At 40.8% G+C, this 9,275-nt stretch overlaps 1 protein-coding gene across 1 annotated transcript; it reads right to left on the bottom strand.

Annotated features, from left to right (window-relative positions):
- Window positions 1-4,378: 4,378 nt before the first annotated feature.
- On the bottom strand, window positions 4,379-7,433 carry LOC145454778 (uncharacterized). The gene has a single exon (XM_080332759.1). It carries the CDS (start codon window positions 7,385-7,387, stop codon window positions 5,702-5,704), a length of 1,686 nt encoding a protein of 561 aa, XP_080188885.1. The 5' UTR covers window positions 7,388-7,433; the 3' UTR covers window positions 4,379-5,701.
- Window positions 7,434-9,275: the final 1,842 nt, after the last annotated feature.

Here is a 9,275-nt window from a genome sequence, read left to right as displayed (position 1 = left end):
GAAGTTTATCCTATATCGCTGGTGACATATACGCCGCTGCTTCATATTCGCCACGCAGTTATTACCCGTGAAATTTAGGTCTGAATACAAGCTTCTTCTGTACGTCTTCAAATGCATGGAGTGAAGTGCACCAGCGTATCTTCGCGAGCTAGTGACAATGTATAATCCAGGAAGAGCGCTACGTTCTCAGTCGCAAAAGCTCTTGTCCGTTCCAGGAGTCAGAACATCGACCTATACGGCGAGAGAACCTTTTCTTCCTCGGCCGCCGTTCTGTAGAACAGAACAGGGGTTCTCAACTTTGGATGTACAACGGGCCGCATTTTGCCTGCAAAAGACGCTGCGGGCCGCAAAACATTATTACCATGCATTTGTGAGCTTCCATCAAATTTAGGCTACTGGAGGCTATTTATTAGTCGTATACGGGCGTCTAGTCCATTTTTATGCATTTCAAATCATTAATGGACACTGGACATGGACAGCGTTCGTAAGTTTTCAATCGCGAATATTCGCACAGTATGTTAAAGTATTAGTGAAATCACACTATCTCTCGCAGATTTCTTGGGTTTAGCGATATTCCAAAGCGGCTGTATAACGTCGTCGGAAATTTTAATAATTCCTATAGAACTATGGATTACTGGGCTTGACGCCTAGGTAGTAACGTTTATTCTAAGATCAGGTGATATGAAACCTAGAATAAACTTTAGTGGTATCGTTTTAAGCTTCTGCGCTTCGTTACGACAACTGTTATTCGACAAATATGACAAATATAGGTTTTCCATTTACATATGAGAAAGCAAATTCATCAAATTCAAGCTGCGCGCGTGCGCGGCCGCACACTGCTGACAGAGTTGCCACGCACAGAAAATCTGTGCCGCGCACAAAAAAAAGCCGAAGTGATCACCTTTCTTACAGTCGTTACGCACTGTTGTCCAAGGGAGCGCGCGGTGAGTTGGTGAGTGCGCGCAGACTAGTGAAAAATTAACGGCCCATACCAATACTGATTCAGAACAATAACAATCTAAACTCGAGAACATATCAAGAGACCAGATCACGTCAAAGAATGGTTATTCAAACGAAACAGCGACAGTGCGATAAGAGAGCTAAGTAGATAAATTGATTTGCAACAATGCTGGGCCAGTAGTGATTGCGTTCGTAATGAAAGAGGCCGCGGGCCGCAAAATGGACCTCTGCGGGCCGCATGTGGCCAGTGGGCCGCGGGTTGAGAACCCCTGCTGTAGAACAATCTTCCAATTTCTATCAGACTATGTGACTCGCTATGTGTTTTCAAACGCAAAATCAAGACCGTTTTATTCACACGATCGTTCGAACTTGAGCAGTGTTCATTCCGCCCTACAACTATGCACTTCATCTTTTATACATATCCTTTACTTTTATATTTTATTGCCTTTTATGTACAGCGCCCTAGTGTAGTAATGATATATTGCTATATTCGGCGCTCTATAAATTATTATATTATTATATTCTTTATTCACAGTAATAAAATGGCGAGATTGGAGTAATTTTTTTAAATTTCAGTAATGCAGTCAAATTGTTAATCCTATACAATACATGGAGAAGTCAGATTACAGAATTGCAGTAGATGAAGAATTGGCAAGGGTTATAGAGCAGAGGTAAAGATGATTGAAAATGAAGAATCGAAATTACAGACATGATGCTGAGATTCACTAGTATAATTTTAGTCCAGTGGTGCATTCAAGGCCTTCCGAAGAATATGCACAGTGCCCAATAACGTGATCTTTTGGATCATGTCGAATCGAACGTTACCCGGAATCTGTCGGATATGTCTCATGAGTTTTTTGCTTACGACCCCTGTAGCGCCAATGACTATCGGTACAATGTTTATTTTGCATCGCCACATTTTCTCACATTCCATTTTGAGATCTGCGTATTTGTACCGCTTTTCTGATTCTTTTTGTTGTATATTGTGATCAGCTGGGACAGCCAGTTTAATGAACAAGCATTCTCTTTTCTTTTTTAGTTTGATGATCATATAACATTATTAGTAAACTTTTCCAAAAAAATATGCCGCGGTATCCTTGCAAATTTTGCAATGTCTCGCGATCCTTCTAAATATCAGCACAAAACATAACGTTGGTTAGAAGGCTATGTATGTGAGGGGTGTATCTCATTATTTGACAACGCAATCCATTCTTTCCCGTTGAAATTGTTATTATAAACCTATGTCCCAGAGCACAAAAATTCAATCCTTAATATTATATTTTGTCCGTGGTGCACAATAATGCCGGGAACGACGACACGCGCCACATAACAATAATAATCCGTTCAAATTTATATTCAACTCCCAAAAACGCTGGTCTTTACCCCACATATGGTTATCAACCTAGCCCAGTGGTTCTCATCCGGTGTGTCGCGGCACACTAGTGTGCCGTTTACTTATCGAAAGTGTGCCGCGAGCGATTTCTTCAGAATTTTGAAATTATGCGCAAAATAATTCTAGTCCATAGCAAACGATAAATAATGTAAATCGAGCTTGATGTGAAGTTTCTGCATTTTAACAAATTAAAATTGATATTATGCCCGCAATCAATATCCCCCTCGAATTCGCTTTACTGGGCAGATCGCGTGCCTTCACGGCTGATTTCAGTTTTGCACAATACTTTGATCGCACGCAAGGCAGACATGGCGGCGCCTGAATGACAATGCAATTTTCTAATCCTTACTGTCTCCCCAGTCATCAGCGATAAATCAATTTCTTTGGGATTGACGTTCGCGGTTACAAATTCGAATTTCAAACATCACAATTCACATTGTGATTGTTAGGTATCGCGCCGGCACTTGCCGTAAACTGTAGGCTTGTAGCACGAGTTGTACTGTCGACGAATATGAGAATTGAGAAGTAAGGTAGATCAAATTATATCAGTTAACAAACCTCTTCGCCGGTGAGGTTACAATCTTGGTTTGTTGGAAGTGTAATTGAACTGCGGGTGCCTGCCATTAGAACTATTGAGGTATGGCTATTGGCTATCCTCACGCGTGGTACACGATCTGCGTGAAAATGCATTATATAGCCTGGTATTCCCTACCCCTCTACGCCTCCGTATTCGTTAGCGGCGATGGTCCTTGACCTCTTCGACCCAATGCGGTATATTGGGCAGATTTATTGCCAAACAAATCTTATGGAATCGTACCTAAGGGCACCCGAATTTTCTGTGAAGTCGTATATCAAAATCACCCCTTTTACCTTCGTCTGAATACGCCCTGTTTGTTGTAATCACGAAGGTACGATATTCTGGCACGAGGGACACGACGACTTTCTATATCACTGCTTAGTAAGCTATATAAGGGACGCTTTACGTACAAAAGTTTACTTTTAGAAATATTAAAATGAAAAGTTTATTTTGAAAAAGGACGTACAAAAACATTTTGGATTGACTGCAGAGGTGTTCACATTAGTTGGCGTTACTACTGGGTGCTAATAAGTATTCTGGTAGTTTGCAGGTGCCGTAAGACAAAAAAGTTCAGAACCACTGTCATGGTGTGCCGCAAACTATTTTTCATTTCCAAAGGGTGCCGGGAGGTCAAAAAGGTTAAGAAGCACTGACCTAACCCCTGATGGAATTAGCCCCCCAAACTCCCTACGTGAGTAATTTATTCACTTCTCTCTATCAACCGTTTCATAAACGGTGTTAGGACATTCACGGACGATGAGCCGAAATAGCTAAAGTCAAACACACGACTTATTTGATTCTATATATCAGGAGTCACCAACACGCGACCCGCGAGGTCATGTTTTGCTGCCCGCGACCTGATTTCAGAAGAACGCTTAGTAAATCATTTTGAAAGACCGAAATTGATTCAAGTTTAAGAATATTATTACCGTTATAAAAAATAAGGTGTTCTCCTGAACCCAACACCACTATATTCCCCACTATAGCCGATACGGCCTCGGCGATGGAAATAACATTCCAAGGAAGAAGAATTAGCTGATATGAATGACAATTGAGCATGGCATTGTTCCTTGACGTACAATGGCTCAGACACTGCCAACAGCGAGATAATTAGAAAGCGACATGGGGCTTCTCCACAAATCAAGCTTCGTGAGCAGATAGCGATTATCATGATATTTTGCTGCTTTCGTATATGTTATAAATATTATTTATTTTGTGGCAACTTTATGCCAATGGCCCAAGTCAGAAAGCACGGCGTTGTACTGACGTAAAGTTTTAAAAACGTGGTGTTTGATCCCGATATTGAATTCATGCGGCCCGCGGCATCTACAAAATTAGAAAAGGTGCACGCGAGCCGTTTTGAGTTGGTGAACCCTGGTGTAGTTGTCTCTTCAAGCTAGACTTCCTGGATAGCTCTGATGCAAATATTCCAGCACCACACAGATATCTCAAATGGTATATATATACAGTGTATATTTTACACTATTCATCTGCGACTAAAAAGAACTGTCAATCAAAATAACTGTCGCTACAATATCTGCGACTAATAAGAACTGTCAATCAAAATAACTGTCGCTACAATATCTGCGACTAAAAAGAACTGTCAATCAAAATAACTGTCGCTACAATATCTGCGACTAAAAAGAACTGTCAATCAAAATAACTGTCGCTACAATATCTGCGACTAAAAAGAACTGTCACACAAAATAACCGATCGCTAGAATGAAATACAGTAGCGCCGAATACATCTGCCGCTTTGGGGCTTCTAGGCACGGAGGAGCACTCAAGAAACTCCGTAATGCATTTCAAAAGAATAATAGCGAAAGTAGTGGAAGTGGGTAAGCCTGAACCAGTGGTAATTCGTTACTGATCCCCCCTAGGCAAGATTCATTTGAATTTGACTTAACTTTCACTCAAGTGACTGTCATGACATTTGTGAATTGTCACTTATGAATTTTACGACTACATTCCTTGTGTGTAACTTATCAAGGCGAAAACTTTTCGCGTGCCTTAGAAAGCGTTAACGGCACCGTTAGGAGTGGGGAATAGGAGCTTATGAACGGATTCAAATGAAAACCAATTAGGCAAAGCATGATGTAACATTGTGATGATAAATGAAAGTTATGTGAAGTGAACTGTACCGGTAACTATGCGGAATGTGGCTTAACCTAACTTTCTTTTATTGCCACATCTTACGTGATACTCTGTCAAATTCGTTTTCATTTGAATCTCGGTTTACATGCGTTTTATTGTTCCGTTAACTCTTGATAACCACAACCAGCCACGAAAAGTCAGCAACTTAATAAAATATACTGCAATGAATGCAGTACTGAAAGCAATATTCGAATTTAGTACCGCCATTCACATTGTGACTTAAATTAGTTAATTCACAACTGAATCATTTGAGCGATAAATATTTCAAGTTCAGTTGCGGTTTAAGACGTTTGAGTGACAATTCACACATGCTATGACGGTCATTCAAGAGCAAAATAAGTCAAGTTCAGATGAGTGTCAACTCGAGGGGGTAAGAAACGAATTAATACATTTCAGAGTACTCAAGTAGATTCGACATCCTTGTTCAGCTTATTATTATTATTAGAATGAATCCCATTCCCTCTTGAGACTCAGCTCCTGTGATACTTAGGAACAATGTACATGCCTAGAAATCTCACAGCAACAGATGCATTCGGGGGTACAGTTTACAGCAGAAACAATTTTGCTGAGCAGCAATGACTGTTCAATATCCTTTTTCTGACGCAGCTGTTCACTTTTCAGCATTCATTTTCTTTTTTGATACTGCTTTGGTCTTGGCAAAAACAATGGAATTGCTCATTTCCACCATTGACAGCTGTCAGATCTGAATCTGTAGGTCTTCGCTTTCCTGACGTGTCAATGGGTTTGCTATAAGGCACACGCACTGCGTTAGGAAAAACTGGAGGGATGACTTCTTCTGATACACTATGAACTTCAGCTTTAACAAGCATTTCTTTACAATTTTGCTGCTGTTTTATTATCTCAGGTTCATCAAAAAGAGCCGCCAAGAAAGATATTGGACGATCTACCACTGTTGCAGTTTTCTCTTTCGTAGACTGGAGCTTTTCGAGAGGCTTTATATCATTGACAAGGTGGAATTCTGTCGTTGAACAATGCGATATGCTGACAGCAGTATGTTGGTCTGCAGTACGACTTGCACCAAACTTCCGTTTTAAAACTACCTCAGTGTTTTGACTCATTTTAGAAACAGTACCCAAAGTTGTAATGGACATGGTGGAAGATGCAATTGACTTATTGAAATTATCGCAATAATGGGTTACCAACTCGGCGTCCTGTGATGATCTATATTGATTACGAATGTTCGGCTCTGGGATTCGGATTTCGGATCTCGTAACCATCTTCTGTTTTTTGGGGCTGCTGACCGACGCAATGACTTGATGTGATTCATTTTCCATCGCAGTGGAAGTTACAGCCGCAACCGTGTTGTTCTCTCGTGGGTTGCTTTTGTATGCTTTCCGGGATGGCGGTACGACTGATTGTGAGCAATTATCACTGCCTCGACCACTTTGAAGGCAGCGTGGCAAACTACAATCCTTTTTTATGTTACTTGTGTTGGGGGAAGTTTTCCATTCAATTGGTAGCATGCCTGGATTGATCTGGTCGTTATTGTGTATCTCATCACTCTTGTTACCTTTTCTACGATGCTTTTTTTCCTTATTTTTACATTTCTTGGCCTTATTTTCTTTGTCCTTCCTTTCGCGTATTTTCTTCTTGTGATTCTTTTTTGACTTTTTCTTTGGTAACAAGATTGATGATGGATCGCTGATGGATGCCGTCTCAAACATGTCTACACCATCCTCAATCTTATGCTGAACTGTACTGCCAGACGGTTCTGTCAACAAATTTCTGGTGGTGGCAGGGTTCATGATTCCTTCAACCTCACTTGGCAGATTGTTGGGTTCAAGTAGTGTTCCAGCTATTTGGAGATCACCGTCAACTATCTCCAATTTGGTTACTATAAATTTAACATAATCTCCGTGTTTCAAATAGTCAAATGCTGCGGTACCTAGTGCACCTGGTGAAACAGCAGCAGAAAACCAGTGATGTATGAAACAGCAAAGTGTATCACTATCAGCTACAACAAATGTCCCTTCGACAATGTCACTCAGAATCGGCCGGAACAAGACATATTCACATTCAATTATGTACGGTTTAACTGGCATAGATCCATGTGTATCCTTCAGCTTTGCCGTCTCTTCATTGTATGCCACAGGGACTCCTTTGAGTTCAACATCATAAATCCCGATCTTGCTTGCAACTGTACTATGGAGTGCCGGGTTCAACTCGTAACAGTACCGAACTGGTCTTGTGAGACTCATGGTGTGCTTCACCAAGAGCAGTGACGAGTGTGGTTCGCCGATAAGTGGTTTTACAGTGTCAAAATCTCCGAATGGCGGTTTCATTATTTCAAGATTTTGCAATAATTAAAGGTGCTCTACATGTAAAAACTGAAAAAACGTAGTGATTATAGTAACACATGTTGTATTATAGGCCCTAGGTATCGTATCGTAGTAGGCTACACTTCATTTCAAATGATTGGCACAAATGCTCGGAATCGCAAATGATATCCCCATCACACACATAATAATTTCACTCACGATTATGATGAAAGTTATCCGTACAGGGCGTGCAGCGATGCTTGAATTACCACTGTCTGAGAATATGTTCTTGGAACGCATGATTGTTTTTTATAAATGAGGTATTGGTAGCTTGGCACATATTTCTTAAACATCAACATCAGCAAGAATTTTATTCAAAGACCAAGGTACCAGAGTAGGGATGGAAGCGGTAATCGGCCCTATAATGTAGGCTAATGACGCTCAGAGCACAAGTCTGAATCTCAAAAACATTCAAAAACCAGCATAAGTAACTGTTACATTATGACGATGATATTTTGACAGCATAAAATAATGCACAAAAGTAAGCCCAGAATCACTGTTCAATTACCCAACAGAGATTACCATTCAACATCATAGCTTTGAACAAATTTTTAAAAATCGATCGTAATCTCGGGTTAATTTGGACTGCAGTCTAGTCACACTATTTCTAAGCAGGTGAAATAGCCATATTGTAGACGTAGACACGTAGCTAGAACGAACGATCTTTTTCCAAATATTAGTATCGGTTATCAGAGGTAAATATACCGACAATTTTCATCACAACGTTGCACAGTCAACTCCGCTTGATTCGGACACTGGATAACCGCCTTAATCGCGGCCAAAATGCTCTTCGAATGTAGCGATGTGCAAAGTTTCAAGCCTGTCACTAAACTAACGGATTGCGGCATACTAATCGCTAACGAAATTACTGCCCTAATCATTGAATGACAGGCTTGGAGATTGCTGATATACAAATGATATCTATACGAAATCTAAACTCTCAATTAGGTTAAGAAAACTGTCAAAATCAACTCATATCAATAGCGACCTTCGCTTTAAAATCTGATATGCGAGAGCCTAGTCTCAGTTTAGAGCGCACCTATACATAGTCGATCTAGATCAGTGGTTCCCAACCTGTGGTACGCGTAGGTCTTCCAGGTGGTACGCGAGTAGAATATGTTTTTTTTTTGACCGAGGGAGTTATTAGTTCAGTTGGGGTTGATTTTGAGTTTTATGAAGCCGCCGTCATCGTCGTGGTAAGGTACGTCGAAGAAACGAAACCGACTTGTTGCGCCCATGACTTTCGATGCGCTGTGAGCAAACGTATGCCACGCATCGACCAGCTAGTGGAAAATAAACAAATGCAGCCATCGCATTAAACCAGGGGTGGCCAACCTGCGGCCGTAGAAGGAAATTTGTGCGGCCGTGGACACGAAATTTTCTACGCGCTGCGCGAGATTCGACGCGACTTCATTCGTTTTTCGATTTTAATGTAGTAGCGCCCTTTGCAACCTGAGCACAACAGTACATATGTGAACAGCAACGAAAAATGATGCGCCCCAGATAAAAATACCAACTTGGAATAGCGTCCTTCTCACGAAAGAAATTTGTTTCTATGGTGCCTTTGGGCGATTTCAATATATTTCCACTATACCCCCCATCCTGATGGGAGGTCAGGAAATAGCAGCATTCAACAAAGTAACTTAGCCTATTACATTTGGTCCACCCGAAGATACATCTTCGTTTATAACTAATGCCCTAAATTTTCGCAAACACACCATCCATCAACTTTACCGGATAATCTGATCACGTTGGCTGAGAAAAAATAAATGTTTGATAGTAATTTGTGAAACTACGAATATCAATGACAAAATTCATTTGTGAATTCCAAAAATTTTCGCGCGTGGCGCGA

This window comes from Botryllus schlosseri, chromosome 13 (genome assembly GCF_051294905.1).
Source record: "Botryllus schlosseri isolate E-star chromosome 13, Bs_hap1, whole genome shotgun sequence".
Lineage (NCBI taxonomy): Eukaryota > Metazoa > Chordata > Ascidiacea > Stolidobranchia > Styelidae > Botryllus > Botryllus schlosseri.
Note: the sequence above shows the minus strand (reverse complement) of the source record. Positions and strands in the feature narration are given on the sequence as shown.

Bases quoted from the DNA above. Each gene is read 5' to 3' on its own strand.
- LOC145454778 (XM_080332759.1), bottom strand. From the start codon at position 7,387: ATGAAACCGCCATTCGGAGATTTTGACACTGTAAAACCACTTATCGGC.